Genomic DNA, 20,817 nt, shown 5'->3' with positions numbered 1-20,817 from the left:
CCCAATGCAGTCAGTAAAACTTTAATAGAGAACGCTTTAAGAAAAATAACAGAGCGAGATTCAAAATGACGAGCGAAAAAACATGAATCAATTTTATTTACGAGAATCTGGAATGTTCCTGTTGAATCATGACAAAAAGAAAAAAAGATAAAACAAAATTTGAGTGCATTTAAAATAGACCTAAAAGAAGAAAAATAAATATATGGGCATGTTTAATTTGAACGTTCAACATCATTATTCGCTCTGAATTGGTTAATGGATAAATATATTTGACAAGGATGTAAACAAGTTTAAGATAAAGGAAAAACAAAAAAAAAGTGAGGTCCTTCAGAAGAAATTAGTTTTGAGTTTGATGGTGGGTCCGGCCTGCACGGCGGGCTGAGCTAGCCTGGCCGCGGCCTTGGCTCTGCTGCTGGCCTGATTCGCACGGACAGCTGATTCCAGGCGCGTTTTCAACTCGGGCGCGGCGCTGATCACGGTTTTGAAGGCAGCGGGGTAGAGTGGGCCGATCCGCATCAGGTCCTGGAGGGCGAAATCGTGCAGGCTTTTGGAGGTCTGGGGTGCCGACAAAATGCTCTTTTCATCCAGCAGGTAAGAGATGAGCGTTGGAACGAGAAGAGCCAATAAGGGAACCCCTGTTGAAACATAAACACTTATTTTGAAGACTGACATTCTGAAAGTGAAACTTCAGACTCAACACATCTCAATCTGAAACCATGATTAATCAGATTATCAACAGGAAATAGTGTTTAAAATCAAAGTAGCTTAAAGAGTATTCAAGATGAAGGAATGAAACGGTGAAAATTACAGCTTTTTAATAAATGAATAAAGGAAAACATGAGCACTTGTGAATGTAACACTGAACTGGTAAAACAATTCTAAATTTAGTAGTTAATGCTCTCAGGATCTGATCCCCGACAGAAGGCAGTGCTCAGCTAAATAATTCAATAGCGCCACAATAATGGAGTTAAACTCTTTCAAGGGAAAAAGATGCTGCTTCAGAAGTCCATTAGGCGAAAGGAACACTTACGGCTCTGCTCCTCGCCCATGCTGACCAGATTTTCCAGGACCCGGATGCCCTCCTGCACCGCCTGCAGCTCAGCAGCCGTCGTCGGCCGCCGGCGCTCCACCGCCTTCAGCTTTTCCACCATGAGAGGAGCGAGAGTGTGGATGTACGGGGTGGCCAGAGCTCGACTGGAGTGCTGAAACACTGACAGTAGCAGTTGATAGCAGCGAGCTTGAACCTTTGGGAAACAAAAGTTAAAATCAAGAGTCATCATCAGCATGTTTGTTGCCTGGTCATATGAACAACTTTTATTTAGATGATCATGGCATATGTCATACATACATACATCATACATTTATGTGGTCCAGGTCACACTGTGCAGCATTAACTCACTCATTTGAGAAGAGTAGTTATGAAATTGATGGTTATATATCAGGCCAGAAATGGACTAGTACAGGAGTCACTGGTATTTGAACTAACATGTGATGAAGAAGAACATGGAAAAAGAGGAAACTAGTTTCAACATCACGCTTGAATGAATAATCCAATCTTGTGAGTGATAATGTCGAAATCTGACATAAATCGATTCATTAATAGATTGAAATGTTAATTTAGAATATGGAAACAAATATATTAAAATAGAAATATAGGAAAAAAAAACCTTCTCTATAAGTGAAAGGAACAATATTTAAAGAGGAGTGAGAAGAAGAATAACTTGTCCACCATTCTTCTAAAATAATTATGTACAATTATGACAACTTTCTAAATTGTTTAGATCCATGTCTGTTACGTCAACATTAACGTTATCAGTTTAAATTCAGAATACACACAGTCTCCCTGTGTTTATACACCCATACCTGTATTTATATACATGCACACACACTCCTGTACATCTCTATTCATCCACCTCTCTATGCATGGTAAATAAAGCCATATAATTTAGACCTGCTGTCAGAACAAACACTTTCTTATTTATAACAAACGCCCGCAGCAATAACTTGATTAATGATAGATATCAAATAATAGAGGAGCGATTAAAACAGATTCATAAATAATCCAAAAGTAAATATGTGTCCAGAGAACCACAGATATCGCTGATTCTCTACATCAAGGCGTGTAAAGCTCAATCAAACAAGGTTATCGGTGTAACAATTTAAACATACTTAATACTGACTTTTAGGTCACTGCATCATCACAACATTTGTGCTATATATGTTAAGACAAAATGCAAATTGTGGATATTAAATGCAAAAACAAATGTCCTACGCTACTAACCGAGGGATCGGGAGAGTTGAGAGCGTGGCGGAAGCGATCCATGCAGCCTTTCTGCAGGACGGTCACTCTGAGAAGTTCGTTGCTGGCAGACAGCAGGAAGAGCGTGACCGCCGTCAACATGCTGATGTCGTCCAAATCAGGCCTGGATTCATCTTTTACAACACGACACAAATGAACATGTGAATACAGCGCTCACTGCTTGTTGCTTTGACAACTGAATAAACACCTGGCAGCGAGTACTCCAGCACAGAGGCCAGGCTGCTCCTCACGAGGCTGGTCCACTCCGTCTGCAGGCCGTCCACTCGGGCCAGCGGCGACGTGATGATGGTCTTGATGGCTTGCAGAGCGGCCGATACAGTTGCGGGCACAGAGTTGTCAGCGGTCTTGACGGCGGTTTCTTTCAGTACTCCAGTTATTAAGAAAAGCACGGTAGGAAGGATGGTCATGCTTCCTGCACACAATCGAAAACACGCATGTCACATGTCAACAGGGCATCGAGAAATCGATCGACATTTGTTTTTCTTGATGATTCAAACATGGTTCCTTTAAAATAGGCTATTAAAATTGATTAAAAAAGGATCAAAACTGTACTGCAATTAACATAATGTCTGTTTCAATGATACATGTAAATATCATTTTTAGCAAGAACAATAAAAATTCCCTCATGTCTTAGAAGTCCTAAATATAATAAGAACTTAACATATATCACACATTAAAATCCTTGAAGATTAAATGTTTATGTTCTTTTAAACTAAATTAAAAAACGGGATTTCTACTTCCAACCACACTCTATACATTTAAATTCCTGCCCAAAGACAAAGACACTAGTTCTTATAGTCAGATTACATCATTCAAACACTTGCAGGAGCCAAGATCTCAAGAAGGCCCACCTTATTAATTACAACAGGCTTCAAACTCGATCACACAAGGTGCAATAATGTTTTCGCACTTGTGGTCGCACAATATTGGAGAATGAGGTTGATGACAAAATGTTATTTTTATTCTTTGAACAAATTCATTTCCTTCATCCTTGGTTTTAACTCTCGTAAGGACAGAGTTATTCAGGTTGAGGCTTGTTAAAAGTATATATATATTATATTTTTAACACCACTTAAAGTTAATTTTAGGACCATCTCAACAACGTTCCAAAATAAATGCTTTGTTCACAAGCATCTACAGTGAGAGTTGTAATTTGATTGTCCTCACCAGCTGGCGAGCAGAGCGAGGGCAGCTCGGCAAGGATGGAGACGGCATTTGCCACCAACTGCAAACTCTCCTCCGGTAGTCGATGCGTCCTCGTTGGCGCGTGGTTCGGGGATTCTTTCACGCGCGTGTTCAGCTGCGGTAGATGACGAACCAGGATGAAAACAAGTAGCTCCATAGCTGCAAACACCAGTGACTTTCCGGGGACAAGGTCTCCCGCTTCTCCTCCTTCTCCGAGGACCATTTGGGTGTCTTTGTCGCCGTCCTCTTGTTTAGCTAGTAAATACAAATAAAGTACAATAATTCAGGACTAAGTACACGTCGTTTTTAACAAAGAGAAAGAGCATTTTACCCATGTTGACTTTCTGTCGCTTGAGCTGGTCTTGCGCGGCTCGGATGGTCTCCTGTACGACTGCGGTCACCTGGAGCTGGATGGCGGGACTGTCCCGTGTCAAGAGCAGTCGGTGAAGTACATTCAAGAGCTCCACTGCTAACAGCTGAAAAACAAAAGGCACCCACATTAAACAAGTCTTAGAGTTCCTACAGCTTAGGGCAAGTTAAACTTAAATACCTTTTTAATAACATTTGAAATTATATTTAGAACCCACTTGACAGTTTACCAAAACACTTAAAAAAATACACAATAACTAAATAGTTTTAGGGACAATTATACCCACATTTCTATTTTAACATAATTAACATGACTTTAAGTCCACTGAATTGTTTTTAACTAAAAAACATCATTTTGATTTTCCAAATAAAAAAATCCTAACACACATTTCCTGGTATTGGGTTTAGCCATGAAGAAAAAATGTGTGTTGCACAAGCAATTTGTATTGAATGTATACTTTGCCATGCCAAGCAAACCTTGCCCTTTCCAAAGTGGCTACATTAACAGCATTGAGGTAGAACTGTGACGTGCATTAGGTGAGAGAGAACTGGCTGCCATTGTTGACCATTGTGATCGCCCGTACATCTTTAAATTATAGGTTTTAAATGTAAAGAAATGTTACCAAATATTTTTGAGATAAAACATTAACTGATAATCTTACTTATCACATGTTCACAGTTTTAATGCTTTTGAAAATTCGATTTAAGACATTTTCATGCCAATGCTTTTTTAGATTCATGATTTAAAGGCCTAAAAGACTTGTAACCCTGTAACAAGGGTGTGTATAACTAGTATATGTTCAGTACAGCAATTGGTTTCAGTTTGTTTCCCAGAAGAATCTCAACTCTTCTTTCAAAAGATTAACATCTTAATATGATGATAATCAATAACAGTTTAACCTAACTAGAAATATATTTGAAACTTGATTTTAAATTCCAATATGAAAAGCACCAAATGATTTGTCTCCACGTTGACTCTTACCTGGTCCTCTGCTATGTGGCTCTTAGCAGATGGAGTTTTAAGCAAAGTGCACAAACCCTGCAGGCAGGACATCACATGTTCCATAGGTTCCTCTGGCCGAGGGAAGCAAAGGAACTCTATGCTGACGCCTGAGAGACAGAACACAAAAATGCACTTATGACATGGTGCGTGAATCTTCTCTAGGTTCGGTCACTGTCTGACGTAGTGATAAACTAACCCAGCATGAGATGCATCCTGTCTTTAAGAGACTCCTCACAGTTCTTATTGGACAAGGAGGCGCCTGCAGGCAGCACAGGACTCTTGGATAGAGCTGAAGACGCAGTTTCTTTCTCCTCACCAAACCCTGTGCTGTTCAGCCACAAAGCCACAGCGTGCAAGACTGGAGCCCAGGAGCTGCGATAATGAAGCCTTGCTGTGTCTATGGTCTCTGGGGTATAAAAGGCTCCACCTACAAACATTAAAGAAACATCTGTGATTTCAATCCAAGACAGCAGTTATCGCCAAATTTAAGCTACAGAAATTGACTCCATTTTAGTCGTCAACTACAGGACAGATTTATAAGTGCATGTTTGCTACTCCAGAGACGCTACATTTAGAATTAATGCTCTTTTTACATGCATTATTAATGACTCAATATACATGGAAACAAGCAGAATTGCTGCAACGTTAAAGTCCATATACTATACAGTATATCGAACTCTACAATTTCTTTTTAGGAGGGAGAGAATCACAATGTCGTACCATCAGGGGGCAGCTGACTGGAAAACTCTGCCGGTAATGTCAACAGAGCGTAATCTCTTAGCATAGCCAGCCACAGCTGACTCAGGGAAGGCAACTCTGGCTGCACCAAAGTGATGAGACTGTCCGGAGGAAGAACATCGGCACCCAGATCCTCATCGTCCTCCTCTCCACTTCGGACCGCCTTGGCGGGCTTGGATTCAGCCTCTTTCTTGACCTTCATCGCCACCACGTAAACCTGCAAAAGAGGTCATCGTGTGAGCGAAGGGAAAAGAGCCGGTAAGTTAATATTCTTACCTCAGCCCACGCCTTCAGTACTGCCAGTTTCTCCATGGTTGTGGCGCTCTCGCTGTACAACTGACTGGAGGAGCCTTTCCCAGCCTGCACCTTGTCCAGTGAGGAGACCAGCAGGTTATGGACGCGTCGCAGGTCATTGAGGTCACTGACCACACCGCTGCCGATCCAGGTACTGCACACCTGCGAGATAAAAATGATCAGTGATACGTTCTGTGCTGTAGACCGTTAATTGAGTTAGGATCACATTATTCATGACAGTGAATTAAACTACACGTTTATTTTTTGTAATCCATGCGTTGGTTTCTTCTCGTCTGGACTATTGTAACAGTTTGTTTTCATGTCTTAACAAGAAGGAGCTGTCTTGCCTGCAGTTGATTCAGAACTCTGCAGCGAGAATTCTAACCCGCTCAAGTAGAAGAACTCACATTTCTCCGATCCTTAAAACTCTTCACTGGCTTCCAGTTTCTTTCAGGATCAACTTTAAAATTCTGGTTCTTACTTTCAGATCTATTCATGGTCAGGCTCCTCCTTACACCACTGATCTGATCCAGCCTTACACCCCAGCTCGGGCTCTGAGGTCCGTGGACCAGAATCTACTGATGGTTCCTCGCACACGATTCAGGACCAGAGGAGAGAAATCCTTCCAGGCTGATGCTCCTAAGCTTTGGAATGATCTTCCTCTCTCTTTGCGCTTGATGGATCTACTGACTCCTTTAAGAAACATCTTAAGATGTTTCTATTTGTTCAGGCTTTTCCTTGATTTTCTGGAACTCGAGTTGTGTTTTATCTTGATCTTTAAAATATATACTTTATTGAATATTGTTTTGATTGTTTAAGCGCTTTGTGACCCTGGTCTGGAAAAGCGCTATACAAATAAAAATGACTTACTTACTTATTTACTTTAATTTTACAGCCACAAATTTAAAGTCTGTATGGGCCCTATACAATTACTTGGAGGGCCAACTGTTGCCCCCTATTCTTGGACATTAGGGACAATACTGCAATAAAGAATCTGGAAAGTGGCCAAGTCTTCACGTCATTTTCAAAACAACCCAGAGTAGGAAGTTAACCACGGGTCGTTTAAGTTTAACGTCAGTAAAAACGCAGATTCTTACCTGGCAAGCTTTGGCTGTTATGTCAGATGGTGTATCAGGTGAAAAAGCTGGCCTGAGGGCGGCTCCAACCTAAATGCAAATATAAATATATTAAAGTTAGATCCCTCGAGATCGTATTTGTCCCTCATGTTTAACCCGATTTGTACATTGGCTTGATATTGCTCCAAGATGACGTGTCCAGGAAACTCCGGCTCTGGGACAGCGGCGAACTTCTTGATGATGACCTCCAGAGCCTGCAGACCAGCCATCCTGAGCTGGTTGCTGTGGTCCGTCGCGGCCATGAAAGCCATGCGAATCAAGTCGGACAGGTGGAGCACCAGCAGATCCCCTTGAATATAGAAAAGAGTGGATATAGTTCAATTCACAAATCTGAGAGAGATGAGCAATATTAGCTTTAACAATCCTTGAACATGAAAGTATTGTGTAATCTTTTCTGCAACTATTTGCCCACAACACAGCACAGACAAATCAGTCTCCATTTGTATTTGAACTAGAATCATTCCAACAACATTAAAATCAACAACTGCGTTCATTTGTTTTTGATTCGGGCTCTTTACAAAAAGGCCAAATCTTCCATTTTAATAACAAACTGAGGTAAAAGATGTTGGATGTCTTGAGTTCTACCTTTTGGGTTCTTGGCTTTCGCGGAACGAGCAGTAGCCAGATCGAAGTGTGCTTTGTCCACGTTCTCACAGAGGAGGATGATGCGGCACAAACAGTCGGCCGCAAACACCCGTGTCACCCAGCGTGGAGCCACGGAGGGCTTGGACTTGTCGTCCTCGCCCAGACCCGTAAACATGGAGTCGTCGTCCATCTCGTCTTTCTTCTCGGAGTCCTCCTCGTCCTTCTCCACTTCGAATGTGACGGGGGCTGCTACATCTGTAAATGGGATAATGATAAATGTTTTTTAAGGCACAAGGAAGCAGAAAGAACATTCTCTAAAACTTGTTGTTGTCTGTATATTTACCTTTGGTAGCCGCCAGGACATCCTTACAGAGTTTGAGCCAATGGGAAAGCTTATCAACCGCCAGAGACGACAGCATGTGTCCCAGTGTGTCGTGAATATCAGAACAGAGCTTCCTGTCCGTCTCCCTATCCAACATCCCGAACAGCGCCCCCTCCAGTCCAGTCTCTGTGATGTTCAGATCTGAGACGAAGCAACAGTTGAGCTACTATCTGACTTAATACATGAGTGAGGTGTACATACAGGACTTACTAATGATGCTGTGGTCCTTTCCATCTCCTGCCTTCTTTGCCAAACTCATGGCGTACTCGCAGACCTCCGCCGCCTCCCGTTGAGCAAGTTGTCTCAGGCAGGCGACAGCAGCGCGACGTAACAAAAGGTGAGAGCTGCAAAGATGCACCTAATGTGGTTTTGAAAAGACGATTATTTCCACCTTCGTCTTTGAAGACGTTCTTCAAACGTTAAATCTGATGGCTCCTCTTACACATAGACAGGGCACGAGGCTCGACAGGTTGACGTGGCGAGGAGCGAACATGTGGAGCTGTTGCAGACAGGAGATGGCAGCGGCCTGGACCAGGGAGTCGGAGTGATCTTGCATTATGGCGCAACCCACCAGGCAGGAGGAGCGGATGGTGGAGATGGTGGCACCGTTGCCTAGAAGTTTGTGTGCATCAGACATATTTGGTCAACCACATCGTATACACAGATGATCAGATAAAAAAAAAAACACGAGACAAGAATCTAATGAGTAAAAACAATATCAATCAATTTGCAGAGACGACGATACAGAGAAACGCTTATGCCTCCACCTGCTGGCCATATTGACATTAGCACTAAGCAGCACCTTGTTCAATGGAATTTGGGAGTGTAAAAAGAAGGAATACTGGAGTTCATTTAAAAAATGACCAAAAAATTCTTCCCATGGATCCAAAACTGGGAATTTTACAATACGGTCATTGCATTTGAACTGGAAAAGTCCAACAACTGGTCAATAGGTGAAAGAGTTAACATAATCAAGCCCTTTATGAAGTTCATTAAGATCACATTTACTTTTTTGTTTTGTTATTATTTTGTTTTATTATATTTAAACCGAGTAGGTTATAACTATAATGGGGGGTGGTGGAAAAGGGGAACACATTTGGGATGTCATATTTTCTCACCATTTTCTTTCATTTATAATTGTATAAATTAGAATCAATTAATATATACAGGGGGGAAAAAAAGTAACTAGTTACTTGGCCTTTTTGTAAGAGGGAAAGAAAGGACATTTGCAAATTGCAGGGGCCAATATAGTGAGAAATAAATTCAGAAAAAAGGTAAGGTCGAAACAAATAAAATAAAGAAGGATAGTGTATTTCAGATCAAAATTGAATATTGCATAATAATAGAAAAAAACGTTTTGAGAGGAGGTTTGAAAGAAATTATCAGAGACCAGCCAGTGAGACGTACTTTGGCGTAAAATAAAATCAATAGTAAACTACCTATAACATTAAGTGTATATACCAATTAGTGAGTTATACACGTGAAAAAAAAATAACGAGCCTGGAGAGAGAATGTATAAAGGAGAGATGAAACTAAAAATATTATGTTTTTAATAAGCTTTGTAACTCCCTCCCACCACAAACAATGTTTATTGTTAATGATTTACTTAAAATGAATTTAAGCATTTATTGTATAATTTTTTATTTATTTATTAATGTTTCTATTATTTTTTTAAATACATATACTGTATGACTTAATATGCTTTTGTATGATTAATCATTGTTTTGTGAGCTGCTGTAACAACCCGAACTTTCCCCAGTATGGTAAGAATAAAGGCATATCTTACTTACTCTTACCGTTTAAATTGCAGTAATGAAAAGCGGGTTCATTTTTTTAAAAGTAATTAGTAACTGTTCGTAATATAAGGATAAATAAATAAAGATACCCTGTAGTTCTGGTCCCACAGTGGTGATGAGGGCTCCAAGGCAGCGACCTAAACACTGATGCACCTCAATGTGCGAGGGTGGCACCGTCAGCAGAAGAGTCAGAACCAGGGAGAGGGTGGGTTCCACATAACCCCTGTACATGGGGCCGCTGGAGTCCACGATGAGAGCCAAAGAGTGAAGAGCCCAAGTCTGAGACCAAAAAAAGTGAATTAAAAAAGTGAAATCGGCAAAACTTTTTTTTTTTAAACACCGATGCCCTTACCTGGACCTCATGAGAGGATCCATCCTGGGCTAGGGCCAATAAGATACTGACACTGGTCTTTAAGTGCTGGCCGGAGCCGATTCCGCCGACGTATCGATGCAGACAGCCGAGAGCCAGAGAATGTCCCGTCCGCGACACGACATCTCTGGCTGACTTCAGCCTGGCAAGATAAGAAGATACGGATCACACAATTACAGTCAAGGTCGGACGGGGGACGGTCGATCAGTCAGATGAGAACAACAGAGTCTGCCTACTTGTCGAAACTGGTCTGAGCCATCCTGGCGATGAATGTAGCCTCTCCCACCACCTGAGCCATCCTCCCGAGAGCCTCGCCGGCGGCACAACGCAGGATGGGGTTGGGGTTATCCAAGGCTCCCATCACCAGAGCAAGGGCAGACTTTCGAACCTCCTCTGGGCCCAGAGTGCTCTTGTTCTCTGCCAGGCCCTGCATTTAAACACAAGTGGGTGTCAACTCAGGAATACATTTAAAAAAAACATGACATTGACAAGATTGAACCTTGAGGGCACTGAGGACAGCAGTGAAGATGTTCAGTTGCACCGCCTGCTGTCGGACGCCTTTGGCCTGTTTTATACACTCTGCAAAGTGGTCCAGCATCTGAAGCCTGCAACATTAAGACACTACCTGAAGTGGATGATGACATTTTTTTTTTTATTTAAAGAAGCATTACGCAATAATGATTCATTACATTACAAACACTCATGATCATCTCTGCCTAGACATTCTGTGATCAACAAACTGCTTTACAACAGTGGAGATGGTTTTGTCCATTTCAATCATTCTAACAAATGCACCTGGAACTCCTATGTTATTCAGTGTGTTATTTTGACCTTTTAAGTATATATTTTAGTGTTGAGTGTTGTTTCGACTGTTTAAGCGCTTTGTGACCCTGGTCTGGAAAAGCGATCTATAAATATAAATTACTTACTTACTTACTTACATATGGTAGCACGGGCTGGAGGCTCAATGCAATTACTAATGTGTAACAGTTGAGGGAGATAAAAAAAACAAATACAATGGTCCCTTACAACATCATGTTTTATCTTCTGGGATCTCGCCGTTTCTTTCATGGAACAGAATCCTGAATATTTTATCATATTGTTACAAGCAGCATTCAGGAACAGCAAAGCTCCTTGGTTTCATTTATTTGAACAAGAGATACAATTAAACACCTCGTTATTTTTGGTGCCAACAAAACTCCCATGATGCATTTCTACACAGTGCTCCCATCTATTGACGGCTGATTGTTCACTACAATACTGTATTTAAAATATAAGTCTATGTTGCTATGTCATCTGTGATCTGCTGCCGGAGGTTGGCCGGGGGCGGCAAAGCATTATGGGAGCTGTTCAGGTCATCGTTACTGAGAGGGTTGTAGGGAGGGATGTCACCTCGATGTTTGGACATTCGACTAAATGTTCATTTAAACAATGAAAACCCCGTAAAATAACGTGTTTTGTATTAAGCACAAAATTCGACATCCGCCAAGTCAACTGAAGTAAGCTCATTTTATTGTCTTACTTTTACTTCCTTTATACTATTTGAAACCTTTGAGCCATTTGAAATAGCAAACTGTTTAATAGGACAACAGTGTTACAGAGCTTACTAGCACAAGACATGCCAGCCAACAGCATGACTGGGAGCTTGTCCAGCACCACAGTGAGTAAAGAAACTTCCTATTATTCTTGGAACCGTACAGTAATACAGATTGTTTTTTTTTTTTGTTTTTTTTAAATCATCCGTTTCGGGTCAACGTTTCCTGAAATAATTTCATTAAAATATGTTTTCGAAACATGAAGGAACCTTGATGATGAAACGGAGGTAAATATATTACATTAATGTGGAATATAAAACGGCCTGTCGGTACTATGGTGTTGGGTCCAGATACGATTGGCTGTTTTACTCCTGATTTGATGTAGTGGGGTGATCAGCACAGTAGAAGTTGAACTTTCTTTCGATGCTCTTTTGCTGTATAGTTGGGATGGTGTTTGTTAAGATTATAATTGAGTTGAAATTGGAACTGATGATTAAAGGACAAGGAGCAGATGGACAACATTTGGTGGTGTTGTGGACTACCATCCGGATCCAAGAACCTTTTAAAGGATTCGTACCTCAGCGATATTTTTTAAATACAATGCGGGTGTTATGAGCTGTTCAGTGCATGAATAAAAGCATCATAAACTCAACTAGAGTGGATCCAAACCTGTGCTTGAAAGACACGTGAGGGAACACGACACCGAAGAGAGCCACGGAAGCATCGATCACCGACACGCCCAGTGGGAGAGGACCTGGGATGGCTTCCCCTACAGGCACACGCAGGTATATGGAGGATGGGTCATGTTCCAGGGCGCCACTGCCAGAAGCACTGTTGGGCTGCAGCTGAAGAGAGAAGAAAAGATATCTCTCTCTGTCTTTCTTCGTATTTTTTGGGGTCATTTAGGTAACATTACCTGATCCTCGATGGACTTGTGGTCGGTTTCCTGCAGCCATGAGCCCATGAGCACACTGTCGTCATAGTGACAGAGAGAGCGTAGCAGAGAAGTGGTTGTGTTGGCAGAGTTTTCGGTCAAAGTGAACTCTGCCACCAGCTCCCTGAGGAGGGCGTTGAAGCTGCCTATACACGCAAAGATGATCAGTTTTAGACTCATTCTCTCTCTCGTCACTTAAAGTAATGTCTACCTTCATAGGTCTTTGGAGGGAGTAAGGCCAGAATATCGTACAACCTGAGCCTCACCATGGCTGCGCTCGCTTTCAGGTGAGCTCCGTGAACTTTAGTGATCGCTGGGACACTTGGATCCACAAAAATGACATATTACTTGCTGTGAGACGCATAAATGTAATGCTATATATACACTTATATCAATTGTAAACGGTCATACTTACTGAGACATCATTGTCATGGCACAATCGATCGGTGTCATGAGTCTGCGAATGACGTCCTCCGTCAGCAGCTCTGGACAGTGAGCCACAAAGCTGCGCATTGCTGGAAAAAAAAGGCTCAATGATTATACATTCTTTTAAAGAAGAGCTGGACTTAGTATTGTTTATTGTATTTAAGTCAAATTAAAATTAACTAACAAAACCAACTATTAACTAATACATAAAATATATATTATATTTAACAAACTTAAGCCCATATTCTCGTACAGCAGGGGCGTCAAACGCAATCACACTAGCGTCTAAAATTCTTAATAGGATTAAAGAAAATGTATGTACCGTCTATGCTATGGCTTTTTCATTTTCGGAAGCTTAAATTATCTTAAATATCTTTGCACTTGTTCTACTCTACCAAACACTCATGAAATTCCTTTCCGTTAAACTCATTTCTACTCTTATTGAAAGTCTATGTAGAATTGTGGACATTAATTATCTTTGTTCCTTATCATATCTTAAACACTGATAAGAACATGAAGATTAATCTACTTTTATTTTAAAATAAACTGGCGTGCCACTTAAAAAAGTCTTGGCAGGCTGGATTTGGCTCGTGGGGCCTGAGTTTGACACCCGTGTCGTACAGTAACAATTTATTTGTTCATCCCCACATCTGTGTAAAATGATAGTTTCAGTACCGCAAAGTGCTCCGGCTCGGCCCTCCAATGTGACCTGCCAGGTGAAGGAGTCTCCTCTGGCCTTTTCTGCCTCCAGCTCCTTCTGGGAACGAGGGAAGACGTTTCTCCAGAGCAGCAGCATCTTCGGGAGGTGGTAACGTACTAAGGAGGGACCTAAAAAAGAAAGCGGGAGTCAGTTGGTTGCTGATTTTTTTCAGGGGCCACATTTTGTACAGTGAATGTTGTTGGGGACCATTAATAAAAAGAAAAACAAGGATAAAGTCTAAATATAATGGTTAAACTAAAACATTATATTAAGTTACAAAAGAAATCTAATAAAATCAAGCTAAATATGCTTAAAATGCAAATTTAAGGTATTTCATATGAATCCTTTTATTTTTTAATCCGAATCACTTTTTTCTAAATATACTTTTTCAATATTACCTTAAATATAAAGTACTTACACAAATAAACTAAGGACAAAAGTACTATAAAACAAAATAAATTCTACATGCTCTTGATCTCACCAGGGCCACAATAATACAGTACCAAGCTCTGATCTGAGAGGACTTACCGAGTGTCATCAGGGCTCCCAGAAGCAACCATCCGGCCTGTGTTCGCTGCAGAGACAGGCGACTGTTCTGTGCAGCCGTCCTCAGGAGGTCTTCAGCTATACTAACCACCGACTACAAGGATATGAAATGTAGCCATTTCAGAAATTACATTTGATATGTTTCAGTCATAAAGACTGAGCTCAACGACCATTATAAAGTTGAAATTGATGGGGAAGAAAGTTGCTATAAATAGCTCCAAAAAAAAGGGGATTTGACATGTATTTAAGAACAAAATAGTGGGTTGACAAGGCCTCATGAAACAGTTTATGCATTTTTTAAATGGTTAATGTGACTCTCTGCTTTAAAATGTTTAGTCAATTAAACCTGGCATTATTTTCAAACTAAGTGGTATTTCAAAATGATGAAATTGTTTCATGATAACTCATCAGCTGTTTTGTGAGGCCTCATAAACCCCTCACCAGTTAAAACTTTAGAGAAAGTTTGTTATTGTTCATATGTAAAGTCATTAAAAGTTGTTTCATGTTTTTATTTATGTAAAGTTTTAATAATGCTTAAAAAATCTGGTTATATTTCCTACTTTTTTTTTTTATCCAACCGTTATTCATCATTCAAAAGCTCACATTAAGGTTAAATATGCTATGTACGCTGGAGAAAAATGAAGATTAAACACAGTATAAGGAGATGGTGGAAATAATATTTCCCTTGATCAATAGATCGTCACGTTCATTGTCATCTGTGTCCCAACCTACCTTTCCCTTAGAATGAGGTATACCAAGCGGACACTGATGAACGCCTCCGAGAAGAGCGGCCATGGCAAAGCTGTAACCGCTGACGGCTTCGGGGGATGTCTTCAGGTTGTTGATTCTCTCGGCACAGCGGTCCAGCAGAGGGGTCAACTGATAAGGCAGCGCCACCGCTACACAGCGCAGACACCAGGCGGCAGCCAGACGGGCTGCCATGCTGGGATGCAGCAGCACCGAAGTCACCGTCTCCAAAAGTCCTAATGGAAAAAAAATCTTAGTGGAACGCACCTCGGCATTACAATGCTGAGAACTCACCAATGGACGGCTCCTGGATAAGCGGCGAGGCTGTGGCGCTCAAGCTCTGGACCAGGCTGCCGAGCTCTTTAAGGGCACAAACCATGACGTGTTGACTGGCGGACACGTCGGCTGCCCCCGCCTTGTTCTCTCCACTGATGTCGTTGACAACTGCCTCTGAAAAATACCACATAAAAGTACCTTTTTTTAAATACACCTGCGTCAGATTTCTAGAGCGGGAAAAAAAATCCTCCCATTTTGAAATGCGCTTGAGAAACATTGTTTAAATGTTCACACAAGAAGTGATTGGTAAACGAGAGTTCATAGAAGCTACATATCGGGAGGCCTGAGGAAGTTCTATAGCAGTCAGACACAATTAAAAGCTTCTTAATTTTTTTTTTTTAAATCCTCAGATCTCTCAATAAGCAGCAGTTTAGAAAGTCAGGCTGATCAATTGTCTTTTAATAACATTTAAGACACAATGTTTTATTTATTAATACTTATTATTGGTGACAGAAATGCTTGGGATTATTAAACATATAAAAAAACTATAGTTCTCTTGATTTTTAAACTTTCAAAACACAAATGGTTATACATAATTTCTGAGAGAAAGTGCTTAACATATATTAACTTATATATATATATAATTTAGACACATAAACTGACTTCCATACATATCCTTATTCAAGCTGAATACAGCATATGACAAAAAAAAAGTTTGCTTTAATTATTACGAGCCACAACTTTTGAGTGATTCTGCACCGTATTGGTTCACTTGACTATGAACAACCAAAAACATTGCTCAACAACATTATTTCCACTTTGTTATTGGTGACAAAGCAAATCAGAGTAAGAATCATCCTTAGTAATGAGGTGAAGATGATTTTTTTTGAGTGATCATAAAAATCATTGTGAGGGGATGAAGAGCAAACAAATGAAATGGAGTTATAGAAACATTATTTTTAGTAAATGTGAGTCAGTTTTGTGAGAACAGGTATATCAATTTGGATTCATCTCCATATACGGTGAAACATATCGTTAATGACGAAAAGAGGGAAGGCCAGAAATCAGGAAGTTAATGCAGAAAGCAGCGGAAGTTGAGCAGCAACCACCACAAAGCACACCAGCTCAAAAACCATGCACAGAAGTGTCAGACTGGATTCAAAAGTGAATTCAAGATGATAATGGATGGTTACTTACTCTGTAATGCTCTGAACCGTGATATTTCCCCCCCATCCTCCTTACCCACAGCCCTCATCTGCTTGCTGATGGCTTGGCAGATTTCTTTGCCGGCGGCAATTTGAGCCTTCTCCCCGAGCAAGCCGCCCAGAGTGGCCCGCAGCATGAAAGAGACACATCTGCGGGAGTAGACCGCCTCCACATGCGTCTGCGTGGCCCGCGGGTGAGACACCAGGTCCAGGACGTGTGAGAGGAACGTCCCAAAGTTGCGCTCCAGCCACTGACCGCCAAGCGTGGTCACGAATACAACGTAAGCCTGGAGAAAGATCAGAGTCAGACGTCGGGGGCCGGGGGGTGGGGGGGGGAGTAAAGGATCATGTCTTAATCGAGGAGACCTCCTTACCTGTGTGACGCCCACCCGCACCTCCCTGCTCACAGAGGCTCCGCCTTTCAACATTTCCCCGCCGCTCTTCAGGAAGCCTGACCCGCCGCGGAGGAAGCCGGTGGACATTAACTCGAACACTTCCTCTAGCGTGGCCCTCTTTACGTTCTGCCTCATCACTAGAAGATGAAAGTAATCATTTAAATTCCAGGTTCTGTCGGAGTTTCATCTCTTTTCACGTGAATCACAGGCTGCTTCAATTTTGCATTCAGCTGATTTGATGAATTTACTTTTGGTTAATAAAAAAAGTTTTTTTTAAGTGCACAGAACGAATCAAATGTATATCCAACATGCCCATCATTCTAAGGAAAAAAAGTACATAACTAACTATTAAAATAATTAAAACTATTATAATATTTAATAAAATAAAATAATAAAAATGTACACTAGTAAGATTGATGAGGTTACTCGCTCTTTTCTTTTACGCTACACCTGGTTTCATTTGATCATAAAATGTGGGTAAGTATTGTTCTATTGTTCAAGCACATTGTGGTACATTTTTATTTGAAATTGTCCATTTACGCCACATCCGTTACCTCCAGACACTTCTTGACAGATCATTCTACTTCTATTACATTCTACTACAGACATTTGAGAAAGGACGCCATATTGTTTGAATTTTTGATATGTATTATATGTGTTTTTGTCATTGATAAAAAGTCTAGTCAGTCATGCAGCCGACCGAGCCTTTTATAATCAGAATCAGAAACAATTGTTGCCAGTGTTGTAAACACAACATATTAATTGTAGTGTTGGCAGTACAGAATAAAAGAATGAAATAAGATAATTCACAAATTAAGTAATAGAAAACTGACCCAAGCACCATGGCAACCATTCTGCGGCGCCTATGCATGATATTTTATAGTTCTTACCATGTTGTAAAGATCTCTTTTTTTCATGTTAACTGTCAAACAAGCCATATGATAATGATGATAATTAAAACCAACCAATGTGAAAAGGAGAGAAAGTTCTTATATTGCATTTGTAAAACAATTCTACAGTATAAATATTGTAATAAAACAAAGGAAAAAAACATTTATTAGTAAAGTAAATTAGACAAGCAGTAAAACTAGTTGATTTTTTCATGAATCACAAAGCGAAAAGACAATTAGTAGTAGATAATAGACGTAATAGACGTACCAGCTGCTTGTTTAGGCATCAGCGCAGCGGCCATCACCGTCCCCAGGAGTTTGGCCACAGCCACTCGGACCCCATAGTTAGAACCCTCCAGGGCCTTAAAGCAGGAAGTGGCCATGTTCTCCAGTTCGGTGGTCCACATGAACACGGCTTCATTCTGCAGCTCCAGTAGGCACTGACGAATAATCCTATGATTAGTTTTTTGCTTGAGGTTTTATTTTACATCTTCATTACCTTCGCTACAGCACAGCGCACTGCCATGGAGCGGTCGGTGAGCAGAGATCGGGCGTTCTTGTAGATATCTCGATGACATGAGGCCGCAGCGCCGCCCAGACCACAGAGCACCTTCTGAAGGCTGATGAGAATCTCTCCTCTTCCTTGGGACTAGAAGGAAAGCAGCAGGAACAAGATGAAGTCATGTATATTTTTGCCTGCATGTGTCAAATGTTAGCGTTGTTATACAAAACCTACCTCTGCACCCTTTAACGCTTTCAACAAATTGTTTATGGTGTCTGGAAATGAGCTCCCAAGCATTCGCCCCATCTTCTCGTAGAAAGCACCAACGCATGCCACAGCAGCCCTGAAGATAGACCATCATTTTATGCAGGTATATGTTTTATAAAAGAAAATGTATTGAATGTTTAAGCTTCACATTTTAGGATTCATATAAGCAGATATGACTAAGATTATTTCATTTAATTAAAAAATGTGCTCCTTTAATGCAGAGTTCCAATTAAGTGACTGCCCACCTAAAAACACCTGGTGTTGCAGCTGTAAAATTAAATAATCTCTAAATATCAGAATCTTTTATTACCAGCATTCTATTGCGCCCTAAAGCTCCATTTGTGTTGTATTCTTAAATTCAAATTGATTTAATTTGTGCTTTGTAAACATGACAATTTTTCATTAATTTTGAAACAAACAACAACAGTATTCTGCAGAATTTAAAAGAGATTGAAAGTCCACATCAGTGTCTGAGCAAAACTGATGTTGAACCAGCATTTAAGCTGTTAGTCCAGCAAGTGCAGCATTAGACCGGAAAAACATAAAACATCCTTCTGGAGATTAACAAAGGATTAACTGCTGATGCCAGAGAGGGAAGAACAACTAGTTGCAAAGACAGAACATACAAGAGTGTTAAGTCTACGGTTGTTAAAAAAATCTTAACACACTGTAAATCAGCATTGCTGCTACTCTGACACTTTATTTTTGTTATTATACCGTTTATAAAACAAATAACAACTTACAGTTTTGTTGGCAGGTACACGGGTGTGTCATCCTTGTTTTTAATGATTTCATTGCATTTATCCAGCGTCTGGAAGACAGTGAAGGTGTCCCCAATGCTGTAGAGGGTAGCTAGATTTTTCGCCAACAATTTTCTGGTTGGAGGACCAGGAGCGCTGCTGATCAGTCCTGTAAGCTGCTCCACCAGCTTTTTCTGCTTCTCTTTTACATCCACCTGTGGATGAAACACAAAGTTAACTACTAGGTAAAACTGTGTTCCTACACCTTAAGGCAAGTTAAAAATTAAAGACTTTTATGCCTTTCGAAATTAAAATAAAGACTTCTTATAATAACTTGACAGTCAGCCAACATTTAAGAACAAAACACCACATCAATTAAAAAAAATATCTTGCACAATAATAGACCATGCCTCGTACTTTGCCAGGCATAAAGACTTTTGAAAAATAAAACTCGGAGATGAACCTTATTTGCTGCTACAAGGACTTTATCCAGGAAGCGGAGCCATTCAAAAACGAAGACGGGCCTCTTTGCCTCAGTGATCTGGGCTAGAGCTTCTTCGTTGAGCAGCAGACTGTGAGCCAACTCCATGGTGAAGTATTTGCAATTGTAGAACTGAGGGGGAACCGAAAGACGACCCCCCTATCTGTCATAAGAAAAGCAAATCCATTGACAATCAGATAGAAATACTAAAAATAAAATAATTGAATGAGGGAAAAGTTTAAGATCATCACTTTTCTTCTATTTGTTTTTAAGATGTACTACTGTAGCCGTTTTATTTACTTGAAAAATTCTTTCAGTGGGAGGCAAATAAACCAGCTGTAAAATCCAAAAAGAAAATAGCAGAGTGTACAAAAATTCATTTCTTTATTGTGTGGCGATCACGGACAAAACATCTCAACAGATAGAATACAACATTTGTTTAAGTAATAATGTGACATAACATATGTTATCAGAGACATATGGTTACTGGTAGTAGACAGTAGTGAATTGCGAGATTCCTTTTGTATTTTTTATAAACGAAAAGCAGCGTCATAAACTGACGGGGGAGGAAATGTTTAGCTATATTATGTTTACACGTCGTAACCTTCTGTGTTGACAGCCGTCAGCCTCCAGCTGTTAGCAGCCGCGGCTAGCATCTTGCATTTAGCAAAAGCTACAAACCGCACTTAAAACACAGGTGTACCATCTCAACACACGCATTCAAATGTACTCAGGGATACAATTAACAATACTAAACAATAGCCGTTTTGTATCGTTTTGAAAAGGGAGATTATTTACCTGTTTCTCGACAACCTGTGATGAATGACGACAAGAGGGGCGGCGGTGTTACATCAACAAATGTCCGGTGTGGAAGTAGACAGTTGCGTCAATGCACGTCGTCAATTTTAGCTTCATTTTTAATTTGAGGTATGTTTTAACGAGTTGCAAAAATAATATAGCTAAAGCAAATAAAATATGAAAAAGATAATAATAAA

General features: G+C 40.5%; 1 protein-coding gene across 3 annotated transcripts; it reads right to left on the bottom strand.

Annotated features, from left to right (window-relative positions):
• Positions 1-5: 5 nt before the first annotated feature.
• heatr5b (HEAT repeat containing 5B) lies at positions 6-20,679 on the bottom strand. Of its 3 annotated transcripts, none has more exons than XM_087802746.1 (36): positions 20,621-20,679; positions 19,805-19,985; positions 19,345-19,556; positions 18,569-18,677; positions 18,332-18,481; positions 18,101-18,272; positions 16,922-17,079; positions 16,540-16,834; positions 15,361-15,516; positions 15,052-15,302; positions 14,302-14,413; positions 13,749-13,901; positions 13,063-13,162; positions 12,859-12,968; positions 12,630-12,793; positions 12,383-12,558; positions 10,678-10,783; positions 10,415-10,605; positions 10,161-10,320; positions 9,898-10,087; positions 8,455-8,624; positions 8,214-8,370; positions 7,974-8,153; positions 7,631-7,885; positions 7,153-7,334; positions 7,007-7,075; positions 5,892-6,071; positions 5,598-5,832; positions 5,074-5,304; positions 4,857-4,984; positions 3,837-3,981; positions 3,488-3,760; positions 2,508-2,732; positions 2,282-2,433; positions 1,031-1,244; positions 6-635 (listed from the first exon to the last, which is right to left on the bottom strand). In XM_087802746.1, the coding sequence occupies exons 2-36, from the start codon at positions 19,928-19,930 to the stop codon at positions 328-330; spliced, it is 6,195 nt and encodes a 2,064-aa protein (XP_087658872.1). In that variant the 5' UTR covers positions 19,931-19,985; positions 20,621-20,679; the 3' UTR covers positions 6-327. The 3 variants fall into 3 exon arrangements, with proteins under 3 accessions (XP_087658872.1, XP_087658873.1, XP_087658874.1); XM_087802747.1 differs by having other exon boundaries at positions 8,223-8,370; XM_087802748.1 differs by having other exon boundaries at positions 8,223-8,370; positions 16,585-16,834.
• Between the last annotated feature and the right edge of the window lie 138 nt (positions 20,680-20,817).

Source organism: Callionymus lyra, chromosome 11, assembly GCF_982586985.1.
Source record: "Callionymus lyra chromosome 11, fCalLyr1.hap1.1, whole genome shotgun sequence".
NCBI classification, from domain to species: domain Eukaryota; kingdom Metazoa; phylum Chordata; class Actinopteri; order Syngnathiformes; family Callionymidae; genus Callionymus; species Callionymus lyra.
The sequence above is the reverse complement of the archived record's forward strand: the minus strand, read 5'-3'. Positions and strand labels throughout refer to the sequence as shown.